The 24,303-nt window shown below is 41.0% G+C and overlaps 1 protein-coding gene across 1 annotated transcript in view; it reads left to right on the top strand.

Moving 5' to 3' along the window:
* The window catches only part of LOC128700413 (WASH complex subunit 4), a 216,713-nt gene that overhangs the window by 135,257 nt on the left and 57,153 nt on the right, over window positions 1-24,303 (top strand). Inside the window, exon 9 of the mRNA XM_070080171.1 lies at window positions 19,528-19,701. Within this exon, the coding sequence (XP_069936272.1) occupies window positions 19,528-19,701 (174 nt within the window). The remainder of the gene's footprint in view (window positions 1-19,527; window positions 19,702-24,303) is intronic.

The raw sequence follows: 24,303 nt of genomic DNA, 5'->3' as shown, positions 1-24,303 counted from the left end.
TCCAATTCGCCGAGGAGTGAGGTACTTCTTACCGCAAGGCATGGTTAAAATGGGCTACCAAGATGGCATTCCCACAATGCACCACTGAGTCCCTGATTTTTTTCACAGGGTACACACCCACCACTCAGACCCATTCTCTCTCATGTAGGCCTACCAGCATCCTCTCGCTTTTTTTGAAACCGCTAGAATTTATGCGTGTGAATACATCAAACATGGTGGCTTTTAAGACGTATATATATGACCGAAACAGTCATACGGTTAGCATCCTTTGGAGAGGGAGCATGGACACTGGTGTCATCCCACAGTTACTAAAAACAGCAGACATAGCCCCATTCCACAAAGGGTGCAGTAAAGCAATGGCGGAGAACTACAGACCGATAGTGCTAAGATCCCATATCATAAAAATCTTTGAAAGGGTCCTAAGAAGCAAGATCGCCACCCATCTAGATACCCATCAGTTACACAACCCAGGGCACCATGGGTTTAGAGCAGGTCGCTCCTGTCTGTCCCAACTACTGGCACTATGACAAGGTCCTAGATGCACTAGAAGACAAGAAGAATGCAAATGTAATATACACAGACTTTGCAAAAGCCTTCAACAAGTTTGACCATGGTGTAATAGGGCACAAAATGCATGCTAAAGGAATGACAGGAAAAGTTGGTAAATGGATATATAATTTCCTTATAAATAGAATGCAAATAGTAGTAGTCAACAGAATAAAGTCTGAGGCAGCTACAGTGAAAAGCTCTGTTCCCTAAGGCACAGTATTCGCGCCCATCTTCTTCCTCATCCTCATATCAGACATAGACAGGGATATAAGCCACATTGCCGTGTCTTCCTTTGCAGATGACACCCAAATCTGCATGACAGTGTCTTCCATTGAAGACACCGCAAGACTCCAGGCGGACATAAACCAAATCTTTCAATGGGCTGCAGAAAACAATATGAAGTTCAATGATGAGAAATTTCAATTACTCTGATATGGTAAATGTGAGGAAATTAAAACTTCATCAGAGTATTAAACAAATTCCAACCACACAATAGAGCGAGAAACTAACATCAAAGACCTGGGAGTGATCAGGTCAAAGGATCTCACCTTCAAGGACCATAACATTGTATCAATTGCATCTGCTAGGAAAATGATAGGATGGATAATGAGAACCTTCAAAACTAGGGATGCCCAGCCCATGATGACACTTTTCACATCGCTTCTTCTGTCTAGGCTGGAATATTGCTGCACACTAACAGCACCTTTCAAGGCAGGTGAAATTGCTGACCTAGAAAATGTACAGAGAACCTTCACTGCATGCATAACTGAGATAAAACACCTCAATTACTGGGAACGCTTGAAGTTCCTGAACCTGTACTCCCTGGAACGCAGGAGGGAGAGATACATGATTATATATACTTCGAAAATCCTAGAGGGACTAGTACCAAACTTGCACACGAAAACCACTCCCTACGAAAGCAAAAGACTCAGCAGGCGATGCAGCATCCCCCCAATGAAAAGCAGGGGTGCCACTAGCACATTGAGACAACACAATAAGTGTCAGGGGCCCATGATTGTTCAGCTGCCTTCCAGCATACATAAGGGGGATTACCAATAGACCCCTGGCTGTCTTCAGGCAGGCACTGGGCAAGCACCTGAAGTCGGTACCTGACCAGCCGGGCTGTGGTTCATATGATGGATTGTGTGCAGCCAGCAGCAACAGCCTGGTTGATCAGGCCCTGATCCACCATGAGGCCTGGTCACAGACTGGGCTGTGGGGGTGTTGACCCCCGGAACTCTCTCCAGGTAAACTCCAAGTATACCCATGCTCTCATATCTTGGCCCAGATTTACCGCTCACAGCTTATCTGAGTGAGGTGAGCTCATGGAGTAGTACTACAGCTTGGACCATATCTGAGTGAGGTGAGCTCATGGAGTAGTACTACAGCTTGGACCATATCTGAGTGAGGTGAGCTCATGGAGTAGTACTACAGCTTGGACCATATCTGAGTGAGGTGAGCTCATGGAGTAGTACTACAGCTTGGACTATATCTGAGTGAGGTGAGCTCATGGAGTAGTACTACAGCTTGGACCATATCTGAATGAGGTGAGCTCATGGAGTAGTACTACAGCTTGGACCATATCTGAGTGAGGTGAGCTCATGGAGTAGTACTACAGCTTGGACTATATCTGAGTGAGGTGAGCTCATGGAGTAGTACTACAGCTTGGACCATATCTGAGTGAGGTGAGCTCATGGAGTAGTACTACAGCTTGGACTATATCTGAGTGAGGTGAGCTCATGGAGTAGTACTACAGCTTGGACCATATCTGAGTGAGGTGAGCTCATGGAGTAGTACTACAGCTTGGACTATATCTGAGTGAGGTGAGCTCATGGAGTAGTACTACAGCTTGGACCATATCTGAATGAGGTGAGCTCATGGAGTAGTACTACAGCTTGGACCATATCTGAGTGAGGTGAGCTCATGGAGTAGTACTACAGCTTGGACCATATCTGAGTGAGGTGAGCTCATGGAGTAGTACTACAGCTTGGACCGTATCTGAATGAGGTGAGCTCATGGAGTAGTACTACAGCTTGGACCATATCTGAGTGAGGTGAGCTCATGGAGTAGTACTACAGCTTGGACTATATCTGAGTGAGGTGAGCTCATGGAGTAGTACTACAGCTTGGACCATATCTGAATGAGGTGAGCTCATGGAGTAGTACTACAGCTTGGACCATATCTGAATGAGGTGAGCTCATGGAGTAGTACTACAGCTTGGACTATATCTGAGTGAGGTGAGCTCATGGAGTAGTACTACAGCTTGGACCATATCTGAGTGAGGTGAGCTCATGGAGTAGTACTACAGCTTGGACTATATCTGAGTGAGGTGAGCTCATGGAGTAGTACTACAGCTTGGACCATATCTGAATGAGGTGAGCTCATGGAGTAGTACTACAGCTTGGACCATATCTGAATGAGGTGAGCTCATGGAGTAGTACTACAGCTTGGACCATGGCTTCAAAGCCATAGAACCATGCGACGGACCCTCAAAGGGTTAAAATAAAGAGTGTATTTTTCTCCATGTAATAGGATTAAAAAAAATTTAGGGTCAGTACTTACCGAGATATAAGAACGCAAAGTTGGCACTGGATGCTCATGTGACGGCAGTGAGGAGTCCTGCTGCTTGCAGTGGTGTTGCCGATGTGCCTTTTTCCTCATTTTTTTTATTATATAATTTTTATGTTCTGATAATTACAATTTGTGGCAGTTCTTGTGATTTCATACTCAATCTTTGTTCTGACACTAATATTAGGTACAGTGGACCCTCGGTTATCGACCGTACTCCATTCCAGATGGCCGGCCGATAACTGAAATGGCCGAAAACCGAATTAATATTTCCCATAGGAATTAATGGAAATACAGTTAATCCGATCCAGACAAAAAAAAAATTTTTTTTTAACAATTATATAAGTTTTACATGCCTTTATTGAAGGCTAATGCTGGCTTCTGGAAGATAGGGAAGAGGAAAGAGGGAGGAGTTAGTGTTTGGAAGGGGAATCCCCCTCCATAAAGACTTTAGGTATCAAAGTCTTCTCTGGGGTTACTTCCCTTCTTTGTCTTTTAATGGTACTAGGACCAGCTTGAGAGTCACTGGACCAATGCCTCACAACAAATTTGTCCATTGAGGTCTGTTTCTGGCGTCTCTCTAAGATTTCCCTGATGTGTAGTAGGGTTTTGTCACTGAACATGTTGCAGATATGGCTTGTTTCAGCTTGGTTAGGGTGGTGATTCTCTACAAAAGCTTGCACCCTAGTCCACATTGCGCACACCTCTTTAATCTGTCATTTACTGCTACAGTACATTCATTACTAACCTTAAAATATTTGTAGTCTTAATATAGGGCAAGAGGTGAGTAGTATTTATTTGTAGGAAGTCAGTGTAGGTAGTGGTAGATGTGGGTACAGTACACGTATGTAGCCCCCCCCCCCGGGCTACACTACACAGCCATATTATTACATTACACAGCCATATTATTACCATGTTCACTGAGTTTAATTGTTTCTTACAACTACCTTTAGATGCCATCATAAACAAAGGGAGAAGTAATGAATAATTCATGCCAAGAATTGCAAACCAGTGCATATTAAGGGCGGTTACTGCACCAGTCGCCAGATTCACAGTTTTCTCTAACACTGCATCAGAGAAAACGTAATGTTTACTTTCCATCCCAATGGTAGACAGCAACCACCCAGGGAGGTACTACCATCCTGCCAAGTGAGTGTAAAACGAAAGCCTGTAATTGTTTTACATGATGGTAGGTTTGCTGGTGTCTTTTGTCTGTCTCATAAATATGCAAGATTACAGGTACATCTTGCTACTTCTACCTACACTTAGGTAACACTACCAGGGCCAGATTAAGAAGTCTCTGGGCCCTAGGCTATTCAGATTGGCGGGGCACCTTTGAGTTACGAGTAAGCGAAGCGACCCCTTCCAGCTTGGGGGTTGGGGGTCGGTGTGAGCCTGTTTAAGGTCTAATTAAATACATTCTGGCTATTTAGATTAAATTTAATAGGGAAAGTACATCAAGACAACCAAAACCATTTACCAACAGATTACAGGTACATCTTGCTACTTCTACCTACACTTAGGTAACACTACCAGGGCCAGATTAAGAAGTCTCTGGGCCCTAGGCTATTCAGATTGGCGGGGCACCTTTGAGTTAAGGGTAAGCAAAGCGACCCCTTCCAGCTTGGGGGTGGAGGGGGGGGTTGGTGTGAGCCTGTTTAAGGTCTAATTAAATACATTCTGGCTATTTAGATTAAATTTAATAGGGAAAGTACATCAAGACAACCAAAACCATTTACCAACAGCCATTATAACTATCTTGTTAAATCATGCATTTTAAAGAGAATAAACTCAAGACAGCATAGTATTACTAGATTAGGCTATTAAAGTAGTGACATCATGTACCTGTTATATTCAGCATAACCACTACAGCACTATTATTCCCTTTATAAATCACTGACCATTATTGTTATCATTGCATCATGCATAAGACTATCAAATCATATAAACTCAAGAAAGTAAAGAATTGTTTATATTCACAGGCACTTCTTAAATAAACTTTTTTCTGGATTTCATATTGGCAAAATAATCATTTATATTCTGAAAAATCAGTATTTCTTGTTAGATCAGACTCAGTGGTTAACAAGGCTAGGTTACACAATTTGTCTTGGCTCATTGTTGAACGGAGCTGGTTTTTCACTCTTTTCAAAACAGAAAATGAACGTTCTCCTTCACAGTTAGTAGCTGGAAGTGTTAGGTAAAGGCGATACACTATGTCAATATTAGGGAAGGTTTCTGAGATATCTGCATCTCTTAAATGTTTCAAAGCAGCTGAGGGCGCACATTTTTCAGGTGGAGCTTTAATCTGATTCATATACCCAGAAAAATGAACTATTTCTTCAACAAATGTGTCCTGAACATCTGCTGAAAGGTGTTGTTGCAACTTTAATGCAGCTTCTCTCAATTCTGCATCTGGCATAGTAGTAATTTTGAACAGTAATCCAAACATTTGGGGGCCGCGGGGCCCCCAAATGCGCAGGGCCCTAGGCAAATGCCTAGTTTGCCTATGCGGTAATCCGGCCCTGAACACTACACACACATGTACATGTTTATTTATTCACACAGAGGCGTCGCTAGAGTTGGTGTCACCCGGGGCGGAATCTTTGGTGTCACCCGGGGCAGCATCTTTGGTGTCACCCCCATGAAATTCAAGGGTGGGAGGATGGGGGGGGAAGTAAACTCCAGTGTTGTCACTACTGCATGACCAGTGACAAATGTTTAACAATAAGAATGTTTAAGGGCCATAAACTGAATAGGAGAATACTTCTCAACTTTATTAATGATAAAATAAAATGTCGTAGTAATATTGAGGAAACAAACTCGAATACCACTTTGAGTACAGGAAACAGATCCTACATTTATTCATATTCAACAATGCAAAAAAAAAAAAAAAAAAAAAATGAAGAAAAACATTGCAGTATCTGGAGGTTATCTGGAGTTAGTTCCGGGGGTCAACGCCCCCGCGGCCCGGTCTGTGACCATGCCTCCTTAGGTCAGTGTCCCAGGATGCGACCCACACCAGTCGACTAACACCCAGGTACCCATTTTACTGATGGGGAACATAGACAACAGGTGGAAAGAAACACGTCCAATGTTTCTACTCTGGCTGGGAATCGAACCCAGGCCCTCACCGTGTGAAGCGAGAGCGTTAACCACCAGGCCACTAGTTCCTATTTGAACGTGAGTAGAGGTAACATCTCAGTGAGTCTGATCTTACATTTCCTTGCCTTCAATCCTGCAAAATCAATTATCACATCATCAAAATCAATGATTTTCCCTATTTAGGCTTCTTCGTACTCTGTAATCATATAATAAGCTATATAGAAATGAAGGATTCTTCTCTTATGTTGGTGCAGCACTGTTTTGGGCATTAGTGTCACCTTTAAAGGCTTTATGGTGTCACCCCCTAAATGGTGTCACCCGGGGTGTCCCGCTCCCCCTGCCCCCCCTCCTTACAATGCCTCTGTATACACACTCACCTGAGTTTTCTTTGATTTTATCTTAATAGTTCTTGGTCTTATTACTTTTCCTTTTATATCCATGGGGAAGTGGAATAAGAATCTTTCCTCCGCAAGCCATGTGTGTTGTAAAAGTCAACTAAAACGCCGGGAACAATGGGCTAGTAACCCCTTTTCCTGTAATAATTACTAAAAAGAATAAGATGAAGAAAATTGTCAAAGTGGGAAGTCTGAATGTGCATCGATGTTGTGCAAATGATAAGAAAGAGATGTTTGTGAATGTTATGAATGAGAAGAAGCTGGATGTCCTGCCTTTAAGTGAAGCAAAGCTGAAGGGAGTGGGAGAGTTTCAGTGGAGAGGAATAAGTGGGATTAGGTCAGGGGTTTCAGATAGAGTTAGAGCTAAAGGAGGAGTAGCAATAATGTTGAAGGATAAGATATGGCAGGAAAAGAGGGACAATAAATGTATTAATTCAAGGATTATGTGGAGTAAAATAAAGGTTGGATGTGAAAAGTGGGTTATAGTAAGCATATATGCACCTGGAGAAGAGAGAAGTGTAGAGGAGAGAGAGAGATTTTGGGAAATGTTGAGTGAATGCATGGGGAGTTTTGAAACAAGTGTGAGAGTACTTGTAGTTGGGGATTTCAGTGCTAAAGTGGGTAAAAATGTGGAGGGAGTAGTAGGTAAATTTGAGGTGCCAGGGGTAAATGAAAATGGGGAGCCTTTAATTGAGCTAAGTGTAGAAAGAGGTTTGGTAATAAGTAATACATATTTTATGATGAGGATAAATAAATATACAAGGTATGATATAGCATGAAATGAAAGTAGTTTGTTAGATTATGTATTGGTGGATAAAAGGTTGATGGGTAGGCTCCAGGATGTACACGTTTATAGAGGGGCAACTGATATATCGGATCATTATTTAGTTGTAGCTACAGTTAGAGTAAGAGGTAGATGGGAAAAGAGGAAAATGGCAACAACAAGTAAGAGGGAGATGAAAGTGTATAAACTAAGGGAGGAGGTAGTTCGGGTGAGATAGAAGCAACTATGGGCAGAAAGGTGGGGTGGTGCAAGTATGAGTACTGGGGGGGGTGGGGATTGAAGGGGGTTGGAATAGTTTTAGAAATGCAGTATTAGAATGTGGGGCAGACATTTGTGGTTATAGGAGGGTGGGTGCAGGAGGAAAGAGGGGTGATTTGTGGAATAATGAAGTAAAGGGTGTGACAAAAGAGAAAAAGTTAGCTTATGAGAGGTTTTACAAAGCAGAAGTGTTATAAGAAGAGTAGAGTATATGGAGAGTAAAAGAAAGGTGAAGAGAGTGGTGAGAGAGTGCTAAAGGAGAGCAGATGATAGAGTGGGAGAGGCACTGTCAAGAAATTTTAATGAAAATAGGAACAAATTTTGGAGTGAGTTAAACAAGTTAAGAAAGCCTAGGGAACGAATGGATTTGTCAGTTAAAAACAGAGTAGGGGAGTTAGTAGATGGGGAGATGGAGGTTTTGGTTAGATGGCGAGAATATTTTGAGGAACTTTTAAATGTCTACGAAGAAAGGGAGGTGGTAATTTCATGCACTGGCCATGGAGGTATACCATCTTTTAGGAGTGAAGAAGAGCAGGATGTGAGTGTGAGGGAGGTGTGTGAGGCATTACGTAGAATGAAAGGGGGTAAAGCAGCTGGAACTGACGGGATCATGACAGAAATGTTAAAAGCAGGGGGGGATATAGTGTTGGAGTGGTTGGTATCTTTGTTTAATAAATGTATGAAAGAGGGGAAGGTACCTAGGGATTGGCAGAGAGCATGTATAGTCCCTTTATTTAAAGGGAAGGGGGACAAAAGAAATTATAAAAATTATAGAGGAATAAGTTTACTGAGTATACCAGGAAAAGTGTACAGTAGGGTTATTATTGAAAGAATTAGAGGTAAGACAGAATGTAGGATTGTGGATGAGCAAGGAGGTTTCAGAGTGGGTAGGGGATGTGTAGATCAAGTGTTTACATCGAAGCATATATGTGAACAGTATTTAGATAAAGGTAGGGAAGTTTTTATTGCATTTATGGATTTAGAAAAGGCATATGATAGAGTGGATAGGGGAGCAATGTGGCAGATGTTGCAAGTATATGGAATAGGTGGTAAGTTACTAAATGCTGTAAAGAGTTTTTATGAGGATAGTGAGGCTCAGGTTAGGGTGTGTAGAAGAGAGGGAGACTACTTCCCTGTAAAAGTAGGTCTTAGACAGGGATGTGTAATGTCACCATGGTTGTTTAATATATTTATAAATGGGGTTGTAAAAGAAATAAATACTAGGGTGTTCAGGAGAGGGGTGGGATTAAATTATGGTGAATCAAATACAAAATGGGAATTGACACAGTTGGTTTTTGCTGATGATACTGTGCTTGTGGGAGATTCTAAAGAAAAGTTTCTAAGGTTAGTGGACGAGTTTGGGAGTGTGTGTAAAGATAGAAAGTTAAAAGTGAACATAGAAAAGAGTAAGGTGATGAGGGTATCAAGTGATTTAGATAAAGAAAAATTGGATATCAAATTGGGGAGGAGTATGGAAGAAGTGAATGTTTTCAGATACATGGGAGTTGACGTGTTGGCGGATGGATTTATAAAGGATGAGGTTAATTATAGAATTGATGAGGGAAAAAACGTGAGTGGTGCATTGAGGTATATGTGGAGGCAAAAAACATTATCATTGGCAGTAAAGAAGGAAATGTATGAAAGTATAATAGTATCAACACACTTCTATGGGTGTGAAGCTTGGGTTGTGAATGCTGCAGCGAGGAGGCGGTTGGATGCAGTGGAGGTGTCCTGTCTAAGGGCAATGTGTGGTGTAAATATTATGCAGAAAATTCGGAGTGTGGAAATTAGGAGGTGTGGAGTTAATGAAAGTATTAGTCAGAGGGCTGAAGAGGGGTTGTTGAGGTGGTTTGATCATTTAGAGAGAAGGATCAAAGTAGAATGACATGGAGAGCGTATAAATCTGTAGGGGAAGGAAGGTGTGGTAGGGGTCGTCCTCGAAAAGGTTGGAAGGATGGGGTAAGGGAGGTTTTGTGGGTGAGGGGCTTTGACTTCCAGCAGGCGTGCATGAGCGTGTTTAGTAGGAGTAAATGGAGACGAATGGTATTTGGGACCTGATGATCTGTTGGAGTGTGAGCAGGGTAATATTTAGTGAAGGGATTCAGGAAACCGGTTATTTTTATATAGCTAGACTTGAGTCCTGGAAATGGGAAGTACAGTGCCTGCACTCTGAAGGAGGGGTTCGTGATATTGGCAGTTTGGAGGGATATGTTGTGTGTCTTAAACGTATATGCTCCTAAACTGTTGTGTTCTGAGCACCTCTGCAAAAACAGTGATTATGTGTGAGTGAGATGAAGGTGTTGAATGATGATGAAAGTATTTTCTTTTGGGGGAATTTCTTTTTGTGTCACCCTGCCTCGGTGGGAGACGGCCGACTTGTTAAAAAAAAAAAAAGTTTATATGCTACATGATATGTAACATGTTTCTTATATAATTTTTGAAGAAAATATCGTAGATGCATTAATGAAAATGTCTATATTAACATAAAATAAGACATTTAATGTGCCAAAGAGTGATTATTAAATTATTGTTTTTTGTTATTAACACACTGGCCGATTCCCACCAAGGCAGGGTGACCCAAAACAGAAAAACTCTCACCATCATTCACTCCTTCACTGTCTTGCCAGAAGGGTGCTTTACACTACAGTTTTTAAACTGCAACATTAACACCCCTCCTTCAGAGTGCAGGCACTGTACTTCCCATCTCCAGGACTCAAGTCCGGCCTGCCGGTTTCCCTGAATCCCTTCATAAATATTATTTTGCTCACACTCCAACAGCACGTCAAGTATTAAAAACCATTTGTCTCCATTCACTCCTATCAAACACGCTCACGCAAGCCCGCTAGAAGTCCAAGCCCCTCGCACACAAAACCTCCTTTACCCCCTCCCTCCAACCTTTCCTAGGCCGACCCCTACCCCGCCTTCCTTCCACCACAGACTGATACACTCTTGAAGTCATTCTGTTTTGCTCCATTTTCTCTACATGTCCGAACCACCTCAACAACCCTTCCTCAGCCCTCTGGACATCAGTTTTCGCAATCCCGCACCTCCTCCTAACTTTCAAACTACAAATTCTCTGCATTATATTCACACCACACCTTGCCCTCAGACATGACATCTCCACTGCCTCCAGCCTTCTCTTCGCTGCAACATTCATCACCCATGCTTCACACCCATATAAGAGTGTTGGTAAAACTATACTCTCATACATTCCCCTCTTTGCCTCCAAGGACAAAGTTCTTTGTCTTCACAGTCTCCTAAGTGCTCTGCTCACCCTTTTCCCCTCATCAATTCTATGATTCACCTCATCTTCCATAGACCCCATCTGCTGACACGTCCACTCCCAAATATCTGAATACATTCACCTCCTCCATACTCTCTCCCTCCAATCTGATATCCAATCTTTCATCACCTAATCTTTTTGTTATCCTCATAACCTTACTCTTTCCTGCATTCACTTCTAATTTTCTTCTTTTACATACCCTACCAAATTCATCCACCAACCTCTGCAACTTCTCTTCAGAATCTCCCAAGAGCACAGTGTCATCAGCAAAGAGCAGCTGTGACAACTCCCACTTTGTGTGTGATTCTTTATCTTTTAACTCCACGCCTCTTGCCAAGACCCTCGCATTTACTTCTCTTACAACCCCATCTATAAATATATTAAACAACCACGGTGACATCACACATCCTTGTCTAAGGCCTACTTTTACTGGGAAATAATCTCCCTTTTTCTTACGTACTCTAACTTGAGCCTCACTATCCTCGTAAAAACTCTTCACTGCTTTCAGTAACCTACCTCCTACACCATACACTTGCAACATCTGCCACATTGCCCCCCTATCCACCCTGTCATACGCCTTTTCCAAATCCATAAATGCCACAAAGACCTCTTTAGCCTTATCTAAATACTGTTCACTTATATGTTTCACTGTAAACACCTGGTCCACACACCCCCTACCTTTCCTAAAGCCTCCTTGTTCATCTGCTATCCTATTCTCCGTCTTACTCTTAATTCTTTCAATTATAACTCTACCATACACTTTACCAGTATACTCAACAGGGCCGGCAGGCTGGCGTGCCTACCGAGAGGCCTGGCTACAGAGGGCAGCACCTGAGTGGCGCAAAATATGAACTAAGCTGGCAGACAGCATGGGCTGTCTGTGCAGACAGTACAGGCTGTCTACACTATGAATCGAGCTGGGAGAGGTGGTGGGACTGGCGGGGGATGGCCGAGGGTGGTTGGGGTGGTGGGGGATGGCGGTAGGTCTCCCCTGTTGACTCAATAGTGTAACCCACAGTTCATCCTGCCCCGCAGGCGACCGAGCGCTCAAAATTTTTTCCCTTCCCGCAACCGTGTTAAATTAATTTTAACCCTTAAACGGTCCAAACAAATCGACGTTCAAATCCATAGTGCCCTAAAAGTAGATCTACGTTTTTTTACATATTTTCAAAAATAACAAAAAAAAAAATGTAGATAAAAGTTTACGTATTTTGCACATTTTTAAATGTAAAACAAGAAAGAAGATCTACATTTTTTTACATACTTTCAAATGTTGAAAAAACGTATATTTACGTTTGGACCATTTAAGGGATAAGAAGTGTTAAACAAAAATATGTCGCAATTCTTCAGTCATGCTATAACCAAAACGTGCCAGACAAAACCGTGTTAAACGATGGTCTACTGTACATAGGAGAAACTTATGACGATGTTTAGGTCCTACTTGGACTATTAACCCTTTGAGGGCCAACAGGTCCTCTCAGAGACTTGTTCTCAGGGTCGGCCAAGTTTCAAAAAAAAAAAAAATTATTTTTTCTTATGAAAAAATAGAGTTTTTTTCTTTTTAATATTATAGGCTAAACAAAAAATTTTTACCATCAATACTTACCGAGATATGTAGGCATGAAGTTGATGGAAAAGGGGGACAATGTGGCAACATCGCCGACTGCCGTCTCCTGGTATTCTTTTATTTACTTTCTTATATACTGATTTCTATTATTTTTTAATTTTTCTTTTTCCAAGTAACTTTTATGGCCTGTGAGACCAACATGATCAGTATTTTGTAATTTTTTTCTTTTTCAATACTACACAATAAGGGCGTAAACACTGTTGTCATTGTTTTCTTTATAAAAAATATTTACACAAACAAACGATATGAAATGTTGTTTATTACTATTTTTCTATATTTTATATACACATATACAGTAACAGGGAATGTTTCTGGAAGTTCTGCAGCCTGTGGAAGTCTCTGAAACATGGTGTCATGCACAGTGGTGTTTTACACTCCTCACACATAAAACGAGTGTCTCTGCATTGTTGTGTGCGTTTCCTTGTATGTGCACAGATGTAACACCTCTTCTGAGCCTTTTTCTTGAAAGCAGTAGCAGGCAGTTTTACCAGGAAGTGATCACCATGCTTCAGACGAGAAGGTAGTTGTTGATAATTTGGTGGGTGGTCTATTGCAGGTGCTGTTCCTTGGTACTTGAATACTATTTATCTGATGACAGACAAACAGAATTCGTCGTATTGTGGTTTGTTTCTGGTCCTCATCTTATACATATTATAAGCATTCACCATGGAAATGTCCAGAAGATGGAAAAAGAGTTTTATGTACCACTTATAACTCTTGCGAACGCAATCAGCAAACCCAGTCTGCATGTCACATTTGTCCACTGAATGCATATTGAAAGTGTAATCAATCACAGCTGCAGGTTTTAGAATGGGTTCATTGCTCTCTCTATGCTGCCTGCCACTGTCTGCCATTTCATTAGGGTGAACTGATGACAACAGTGTGACATCTCGTTTGTCATGCCACTGAAATGCCATGATGTCATTGGCAGCAAACGCCTACACCTCACCTCTACGAGTGCCAGCGTCAAACCTGGGCATATGTTTCCGATTTGCACGCACTGTGCCACACACAGCTGTCATGTTCACTCGCAAAAAATCACTGAGTAAGGGGCTTGTGTACCAGTTATCAGTATATAATATATGCCCCTTACCAAGGTATGGTTCTATCATTGTTCTAACCACATCACCAGACATGCCCAATAACTTCCTGGTATTTTGCAATGTATAACTTCCAGTGTACACAATAATATCCAATACCAGACCACTGTAACAACCACAAAGCACAAACAACTTTATACCAAACCATTTCCTCTTGCTTGGTATGTACTGCTTGAAAGAGAGTCTTCCTTTGAAGAGAATCAAAGACTCGTCAATTACAAGCTTCCTGAAGGGATAAAAATACATATTGAATTTCTCTTTCAGATACACAAACACATGCCTAATCTTATATAACCTGTCGTTTCTGTCAGGCCTGGTTTTGTCTGAGAAGTGAAGCATACGTAACATTAGCACAAATCGATTCACTGGCATTATATCACTGAAACCTGGGGTTGCAATCAGGCGGTCTGTTGACCAGTATGATTTCACTTTGTGCTTATACACATGTGGCATAAGCATTATTGTGGCAAAGAAAAGATACATCTCAGCCACAGTTGCCTCCTTCCACTGATGTAGACATGATTTTGGTGAGAGTATTGTGTTTGCCATGGTGTACTCATAGTATGTGTTGCTTTCCATGACAATACTTTCGATAAGGGGTTCGTCAAAGAATAACTCGAAACATTCCAGTTCAGTGGCATTGTTCCCAAGTGTACAAGATGGCCGTATTCCACTTTGGCTGTCATCAAACTGGTGGGCATTTGGAACAAAATTGACAGCTTCCTGCCAATCCCAGGTGTGGTCTGCTGGTGGGTACTGGACAATGACAGGTGGTTGTGGTTGTGGAGGTTGTGGTTGTGGAGGTTGTGGTTGTGGAAGTTGTGGTTGTGGAGGCTGGTGTGGTGGGTGGGTGGGGGATGGTGGCCTTTGTTGTAGATAAGCTGAGGCAGCAGCATGGGTGGCAGCATGGCCCACTGCTGGTGCCTCATGGCCGTCACCACCACTACCATCACCATGCACATTTTCCTTCCCAATTGCAACACTATCATCGTCATTTTCACTGTCTGTTCCTGTTGTACAGCCACGGGATGTACTCCTTCCCCTTGGAATAGCATATGGCACACTACCAGAGAGCATATATCATCGTATATACTGACGCTTCACTGGGGAATATTCCACTTCACTGGAACTGTTTTCAAGAGCTTGTAGTACATAATCACTATTACTATCATCACCAATGCTCACATCTGAGTCTGGGATTTGGGAAAATAGGAGTTTCCTCTTTAATTCTGGTACAGCTGAACGTGAAGAAGACGGCCCAGCACCAGAGGTGGAAGGCTGAGGGTCGTCTGGGTTTTCCTCACTATTACCGATATTATGGTCATTAGTTTCGGTCAAAACCTCACCAAAACCTTGAAACTCATCTTCAGTGGCACTTCCATCTGTATTAGAACTGTCACTGGGGAACGAAAGTGTCCCAATTCTCCGAGGAGTGAGGAACTTCTTACCGCGAGGCATGGTATACATTGTGTACTAAGATGGCGTTCCCACAATGCGCCACTGGGTCCCAGATTTTTTTCTACCACGCACACCGACCACACAGACCCATTCTCTCACATCTAGGCCTACCAGCCTTTTCCCGCGAGATTTGACGGTGCTAGAATTTATGCGTACTAGTTCGTCAAAAAAACCTGCTCATAAGCCATACTAGTACGTCCGAAACCCTCAAACAGTTAACTAGTCACACACTGTGTGAGACTAGTTAATGGTCAAAGTCAGATTGAAACATCATCATAAGTTATTTTTTCTATTTGTGGGTTATTTGTGTACAGTAGACCTTTAACCCTTTTGGGGTCGGCAGGTCCTCTCAAAGACTTGTTCTCAGGGTCGGCTAAATTTCAAAAAAAAAAATTATTTTTTCTTATTAAAAGATAGAGAATCTTTTCCCGACCATAATGACACCAAAAATATAATATTTGATGGAAATTATGCTCTCGCGAAGTTAGCGGTCTCAACGATGTTTACGCATCTGCGATTTTCCCCACTTTGAGCCCTATTTTCGGCCAATTCCAGTGTACTAGTCGACAAAATCATAACTATTTCGCTAGAATTCTGTTTTTTCTATCGAATGAGTACAAGAAACCATCCATTTACCGATTTCAACTATCCAATAAAGTGGTCAGAATTTAGCAATTTTGCCAATATCACTCAAATTTCAAAAAATGCCAATTTCTGAATAGAGTCCAGAATTTGTAGATGAATGGTTCAGAGAACCGACATGTTGATAAATTAGACACGTGTGCAACTCTTGGGTATCTTTATTGAGGAAATGTTTCGCCACACAGTGGCTTCATCAGTCCATACAAAGGAGAATCTTGAAGAACAGGAGTAGAATGAGGTAATCAGTCCCTCAACCTTGAGTCGATGTGTTCAGTCCATCAATCTTGAATAGAATACGGCATACGTGCGGAGAAGGAGCTTATAAACCGTTGGCAGGAGAGGTGCAGCAGTCATAGGTGGTGTCACATTTGTTCAATGTGGAAGTAGGTCGTGCCCAAGAATTAGGCAAGCGAAGAATTCCCAGGTATTAAGATCCCAAGAAGTTGCAGTGTCTGTCAGGTTTGTAGATGAATGGTTCAGAGAACTGACATGTTGATAAATTAGACACATGTGCAACTCTTGGGTATCTTTATTGAGGAAACGTTTCGCCACACAGTGGCTTCATCAGTCCATACAAAGGAGAATCTTGAAGAACAGGAGTAGAATGAGGTAATCAGTCCCTCAACCTTGAGTCAATGTGTTCAGTCCATCAATCTTGAATAGAATACGGCATACGTGCAGAGAAGGAGCTTATAAACCTTTGGCAGGAGAGGTGCAGCAGTCATAGGTGGTGTCACATTTGTTCAGTGTGGAAGTAGGTCGTGCCCAAGAATTAGGCAAGCGAAGAATTCCCAAGTATTAATATCCCAAGAAGTTGCTAAATAAGCCACCATGGGCCCAAAGAAAGCTTCTAGTGCCAACCCTGTGGTAAAAAGGGTGATAAATACTATCGTACCACAGTCAGCTGCTGCTGCACCACAGCTGCTGCTGCTGCTGCTCCACAGCTGCTGCTGCTGCACCACAGCTGCAGCTGCACCATGGTCAGCTGTTGCTGCACCCAGCTGCTGCTGCACCATGGTCAGCTGCACCACAGCTGTTGTTGTTGCTGCACCACCATCAGCTGTATTACTCGAAGATGTGGAGAGAGTGTTGGTGTGGCTTAACGTGAAACAATTACCGAGAAACAATTAACCCCGGAGGGTTAGCCACCCAGGATAACCCAAGAAAGTCAGTGCATCATCGAGGACTCTAACTTATTTCCATTGGGGTCCTTAATCTTGTCTCCCAGGATGCAACCCAAACCAGTCGACTAACACCCAGATGAACAGGGAAAAATGCCTGGAACTAGTGCTCATATTGGTGAATTTAAAGCCAGCAAAGGTTGGTTTGAGAGATTTAAGAATCGTAGTAACATACACAGTGTGATAAGGCCTGTTCTGGAAGAAAATGCCAAACAGGACCTACAGTACTCAGGAGGAAAAGGCACTCCCAGGACACAGTGTCTCATCAGTCATTGCTGCATCTTCAATAAAGGTAAGTGTCATTTATTCTTCATTTAGTAGAGTAGTACATGCACAATATAAACTGTGCATGTACTACTCTACTATTGTGCATGTATCCTTCTCTTTGTGTGTAGGAAAATGTATATTTCATGTGGTAAAAAATTTTTTTTCATACTTTTGGGTGTCTTGCACGGATTAATTTGATTTCCATTATTTCTTATGGGGAAAATTCATTCGCATAACGATAATTTCGCATAAAAATGAGCTCTCATGAACGGATTAATATCGTTATGCGGGGGTCCACTGTACAGTGCAAAGTCGCTGTTTTAATCCAAAAACATTGTCAAAGTTTTTTTTTTTCTTATTACGCACTGTGTGCTGCAGGATGTTTTTTTAATACTGTGCACACTGACCACATAGACCCATTCTTTCATATGTAGGTCTACCAGCTTTCTCTCCCTAGATTTGAGGGCGCTAGAATTTAGGCGTACTAGTACATCAAAAACCCTGGGTCACAAGCCATAATGGTATGTCCGAAACCCCCAAAGGGTTAAATTACATTGTAGTTATGTTCCTGAAAATGCCTTGTTAGATAAATTTGTGTTATGTAAACTGAAGAACTTATGGGGAAAATAGGGTTACATTTCTACGACCCCCCAAAAAAGCCAAACAACTTTCTTTTATAGTCATCCAGATCTTACAAAAGTAAAAATGATAATGTTGTTTTTGTTGCTTTAGACTACAGATGCAACAGAAATACAGTGGACCCCCGCTTAACGATCACCTCCAAATGCGACCAATTATGTAAGTGTATTTATGTAAGTGCGTTTGTATGTGTATGTTTGGGGGTCTGAAATGGACTAATCTACTTCACAATATTCCTTATGGGAAAAAATTCGGTCAGTACTGGCACCTGAACATACTACTGGAATGAAAAAAGTTCGTTAACCGGGGGTCCACTGTATTATTATTTACCTTAAATTGTAGTTGCTGGTGTATGTCAGTGATTGTGAGGAGAGTGGAGATGCATGGTACAGTGGATCCCCGACTTACGATATTAATCTGTTCCTGAGAGCCCATCATAAGACGAAATGATCATAGGTTGAATTAATTTTTCCCATAAGAAATAATGGAAATCAAATTAATCCGTGCAAGACACGGATTAATTTTTACAATCTCTTTTGTCCCCCTTCCCTTCATATACACGCTCTTCGCCAATCCCTAGGTACCTTCCCCACTTTCATACATTTATTAAACAAAAATACCAACCATTCCAACACTATGTCCCCCCCTGCTTTTAACATTTCTGTCATGATCCCGTCAATTCCAGCTGCTTTAACCCCTTTCATTCTACGTAATGCCTCATGCACCACCCCCACACTCACATCCTGCTCTTCTTCACTCCTAAAAGATGGTATACCTCCCTGGCCAGTGCATGAAATTACCGCCTCCCTTTCTTCGTTGACATTTAAAAGTTCCTCAAAATATTCTCGCCATCTACCCGAAACCTCCATCTCCCCATCTACTAACTTCCCTACTCTGTTTTTAACTGACAAATCCATTTGTTCCCTAGGCTTTCTTAACTTGTATAACTCCAAAATTTTTTCTTATTTTCATTAAAATTTCTTGACAGTGCCTCTCCCACTCTATCATTCGCTCTCCTTTTGCACTCTCTCACCACTCTCTTTACCTTTCTTTTACTCTCCTTATACTCTACTCTTCTTATAACACTTCTGCTTTGTAAATACCTCTCATAAGCTACCTTTTTCTCTTTTATTACACCCTTTACTTCATTCCACCAGTCACTCCTCTTTCCTCCTGCACTATGATTTATGCATATTAATACATCAAACACGGTGGCTCGTAAGATGTATATATACAACCGAAACAGTCAAAGGGTTAATGTTGATTGGGGCACTTCATTCCGTGCACTTCTTGCATAGCTGATGGCATCTGCAATGTTAAATTTATTCCAGAAGCTTGTTACTGTCAGGTTGGACTCAGAGTCCATCCAAATTTTTTCCCCTCCCACACACTGAACCGTGTTAAGTTAATTTTCCGAAGTGTTGTATAAGATTATGCCATAATTTTTCAATATTGCAATAACCAAAACGTGCCAAATAAATCTGTGTATATTATATTTTCATCTGGTGTCTAGACTCTGTAACTTAGAGAACTCTACTAGATTTTCTGTGTTCATAAACACTGCCATATTGCTCAGTCTTCCAAAAATTCACAAACTATCATTGAAAATATACTGTGATTGTTTGCATTAAGATTCACTTTAATGAAACGAAAGTAATGGAAGCTTTATTTCAGGATGAAGATATATCCTCACTGCTGGTTGTGCTGAGGCGCTTGGACCTGGCCTGTGAGGTCCAGTCACGGGTCAGAGATGCTACGAACTGTTCCATTCTTTATCATCATCGTGTAATCTTACCAGCTTACCTTGACCACTACTTTAAAAGCTTAGATAATGTCCACTGCATTCATGTAAGTACAGCTTAGGTAATGTCCACTACATTCATGTAAGTACTTGAGTGGCATCTCATCACTCTTTCGAAGACACCTGACCCAAAAAAGAGGAAACACATTTACCATCATTCATTCTGTTGCTGCCTTGCCAGAAGTGTGTTGATCAGAGGTCTTTTTTCTTTGGGGGTCACCCTACATCAGTGTAATAAGATATTTGGTGTATTCACATTCAGATTATTTATTTCAGCATGACACAGTGTTTGTACAGAGATGGGCGATGTGTTTACATTCAGAAAGACCCTTAATATGTTCCACATTTCTGGCAAACTTGAACCTGTCTTAAGACTGATAAGACAATAACTTAAGCCTGTCTTAAGACTAATAAGGCAATAACTAATTGATTGCTTATATATACAGCCTCTAAGTGGTTATTAATAAGTGTAGGAATTACAAGGAACATAAGAGAACTGATTAGTGTATTAATATATTCTGTATAACACTTATGGAGTTTGTAGGTTGGAATATGATTAAAGGTAATGAGGATTATAGCGTATTAACATATTTTGTACACATATTTAACAGCTGTGAGGATTACAGATAATGAGAATAAGAATATAAAGTTTTTCATGTGCTTGAGGTAATGAGACTATGAATATACAATTTTATCATCTTTAACTGTTGTTGGGCTATATTGTATTAGGGAAAGAAGGTGTTTTTTAACCCTTGGAGGGTCCAGATCCACAATCACAAAATTCCTCACAGGGCCCAAGAATTTTCAAAAATTTTGTTATTATTTTTCTTATGAAATTGTGGAGAATCTTTTTCTGAAGGTAAAACAAAAAGTATGAAATCTGATAAAAGATTGGTGAAATTATGCTCTCGCAAATTTTACTGTCAGCGATATTTATGCATCAACAATTTTGCCCAATTTGAATCCTATTTTCAGCCAATTACATTGTTCCATTAGACCAAATTCTTAGGTATTTCACTAGAGTGTGTTCCATTTTATCTATTGAGCACAAGAAATTGCCCAGTCAACTATTTCAACTACCCAATAAAGCGATCGGAAAATGGTAATTTGGTCAATTTCACACAAAGTTCAAAATATTCCAATTTCAAAATAGGGTCCAGAATAAACGATGCAGGTACATGTATTCCTGGCACTGAAATAACATTTCCTCTGTTTATAAGTTATGTTTCCAGGCTTTACAGATGAATTCCATTTTGATTTTTTATTCACATAAAGAAATTTTATTCACGCCAACCAACAGAAGATTTACTGTTATGCAATATTGTAATAATTGCATAAATAATATCAGCGCATTTGTGAATGCACATTAGACCCAACAGCTGACGTGTATTGGATGTGTGATGTGGTTTTGTTTACTTTTGAACATCGGCAAAAATCAAACAGTTCTGCTAATTTGAGCTCAATTTCAAGCTATTTTCAGTACTGAAACCAGTAAAGATCATCCCTATTTCTGTAATATATCTTCCATTTTATCAAATGAGACCAAGAAACCGCAAATACAACTATAAAAACCATACAAAAATACACCGCAAATTTGCTGTTTTAATCCAAAATCATGGTTACAGTTGTAGTAGTTTGGTAGACAGCAACCACCCAGGGAAGTAGTACCGTCCTGCCAGATGACTGTGAAACAGAAACCTGTAACTGTTTTGCATGATGGTAGGATTGCTGGTTTCTTTTTCTGTCTCATAAACATGCTAGATAACAGGGATATCTTGCTACTCCTACTTACACTTTGGTCACACTTCACAGACACGCACATGCATATATATATGCATACATCTAGGTTTTTCTCCTTTTTCTAAATAGCTCTTGTTCTTCTTTATTTCTTCTATTGTCCATGGGGAAGTGGAAAAGAATCTTTCCTCCGTAAGCCATGCGTGTCGTATGAGGCGACTAAAATGCCGGGAGCAATGGGCTAGTAACCCCTTCTCCTGTAGACACTTACTAAAAAAGAGAAGAAGAAAAACTTTATAAAACTGGGATGCTTAAATGTGCGTGGATGTAGTGCGGATGACAAGAAACAGATGATTGCTGATGTTATGAATGAAAAGAAGTTGGATGTCCTGGCCCTAAGCGAAACAAAGCTGAAGGGGGTAGGAGAGTTTCAGTGGGGGGAAATAAATGGAATTAAATCTGGAGTATCTGAGAGAGTTAGAGCAAAGGAAGGGGTAGCAGTAATGTTAAATGATCAGTTATGGAAGGAGAAAAGAGAATATGAATGTGTAAATTCAAGAATTATGTGGATTAAAGTAAAGGTTGGATGCGAGAAGTGGGTCATAATAAGCGTGTATGCACCTGGAGAAGAGAGGAATGCAGAGGAGAGAGAGAGATTTTGGGAGATGTTAAGTGAATGTATAGGAGCCTTTGAACCAAGTGAGAGAGTAATTCTGGTAGGGGACCTGAATGCTAAAGTAGGAGAAACTTTTAGAGAGGGTGTGGTAGGTAAGTTTGGGGTGCCAGGTGTAAATGATAATGGGAGCCCTTTGATTGAACTTTGTATAGAAAGGGGTTTAGTTATAGGTAATACATATTTTAAGAAAAAGAGGATAAATAAGTATACAAGATATGATGTAGGGCGAAATGACAGTAGTTTGTTGGATTATGTATTGGTAGATAAAAGACTGTTGAGTAGACTTCAGGATGTACATGTTTATAGAGGGGCTACAGATATATCAGATCACTTTCTAGTTGTAGCTACACTGAGAGTAAAAGGTAGATGGGATACAAGGAGAATAGAAGCATCAGGGAAGAGAGAGGTGAAGGTTTATAAACTAAAAGAGGAGGCAGTTAGGGTAAGATATAAACAGCTATTGGAGTATAGATGAGCTAATGAGAGCATAGGCAATGGGGTCGAAGAGGTATAGGGTAGGTTTAAAAATGTAGTGTTAGAGTGTTCAGCAGAAGTTTGTGGTTACAGGAAAGTGGGTGCGGGAGGGAAGAGGAGCGATTGGTGGAATGATGATGTAAAGAGAGTAGTAAGGGAGAAAAAGTTAGCATATGAGAAGTTTTTACAAAGTAGAAGTGATGCAAGGAGGGAAGAGTATATGGAGAAAAAGAGAGAGGTTAAGAGAGTGGTGAAGCAATGTAAAAAGAGAGCAAATGAGAGAGTGGGTGAGATGTTATCAACAAATTTTGTTGAAAATAAGAAAAAGTTTTGGAGTGAGATTAACAAGTTAAGAAAGCCTAGAGAACAAATGGATTTGTCAGTTAAAAATAGGAGAGGAGAGTTATTAAATGGAGAGTTAGAGGTATTGGGAAGATGGAGGGAATATTTTGAGGAATTGTTAAATGCTGATGAATATAGGGAAGCTATGATTTCGTGTATAGGACAAGGAGGAATAACATCTTGTAGGAGTGAGGAAGAGCCAGTTGTGAGTGTGGGGGAAGTTCGTGAGGCAGTAGGTAAAATGAAAGGGGATAAGACAGCCGGGATTGATGGGATAAAGATAGAAATGTTAAAAGCAGGTGGGGATATAGTTTTGGAGTGGTTGGTGCAATTATTTAATAAATGTATGGAAGAGGGTAAGGTACCTAGGGATTGGCAGGGAGCATGCATAGTTCCTTTGTATAAAGGCAAAGGGGATAAAAGAGAGTGCAAAAATTATAGGGGGATAAGTCTGCTGAGTATACCTGGTAAAGTGTATGGTAGAGTTATTATTGAAAGAATTAAGAGTAAGACGGAGAATAGGATAGCAGATGAACAAGGAGGCTTTAGGAAAGGTAGGGGGTGTGTGGACCAGGTGTTTACAGTGAAACATATAACTGAACAGTATTTAGATAAGGTTAAAGAGGTCTTTGTGGCATTTATGGATTTGGAAAAGGTGTATGACAGGGTGGATAGGGGGGCAATGTGGCAGATGTTGCAAGTGTATGGTGTAGGAGGTAGGTTACTGAAAGCAGTGAAGAGTTTTTATGAGGATAGTGAGGCTCAAGTTAGAGTATGTAGGAAAGAGGGAAATTATTTCCCAGTAAAAGTAGGCCTTAGACAAGGATGTGTGATGTCACCGTGGTTGTTTAATATATTTATAGATGGGGTTGTAAGAGAAGTAAATGCGAGGGTCTTGACAAGAGGCGTGGAGTTAAAAGATAAAGAATCACACACAAAGTGGGAGTTGTCACAGCTGCTCTTTGCTGATGACACTGTGCTCTTGGGAGATTCTGAAGAGAAGTTGCAGAGATTGGTGGATGAATTTGGTAGGGTGTGCAAAAGAAGAAAATTTAAGGTGAATACAGGAAAGAGTAAGGTTATGAGGATAACAATAAGATTAGCTGATGAAAGATTGAATATCAGATTGGAGGGAGAGAGTATGGAGGAGGTGAATGTATTCAGATATTTGGGAGTGGACGTGTCAGCGGATGGGTCTATGAAAGATGAGGTGAATCATAGAATTGATGAGGGAAAAAGAGTGAGTGGTGCACTTAGGAGTCTGTGGAGACAAAGAACTTTGTCCTTGGAGGCAAAGAGGGGAATGGATGAGAGTATAGTTTTACCAACGCTCTTATATGGGTGTGAAGAGTGGGTGATGAATGTTGCAGCGAGGAGAAGGCTGGAGGCAGTGGAGATGTCATGTCTGAGGGCAATGTGT

The sequence above is a fragment of the Cherax quadricarinatus genome, unplaced genomic scaffold (genome assembly GCF_038502225.1).
Source record: "Cherax quadricarinatus isolate ZL_2023a unplaced genomic scaffold, ASM3850222v1 Contig188, whole genome shotgun sequence".
Taxonomy (NCBI): domain Eukaryota; kingdom Metazoa; phylum Arthropoda; class Malacostraca; order Decapoda; family Parastacidae; genus Cherax; species Cherax quadricarinatus.
This window is presented reverse-complemented; position numbering and strand designations above follow the sequence as displayed.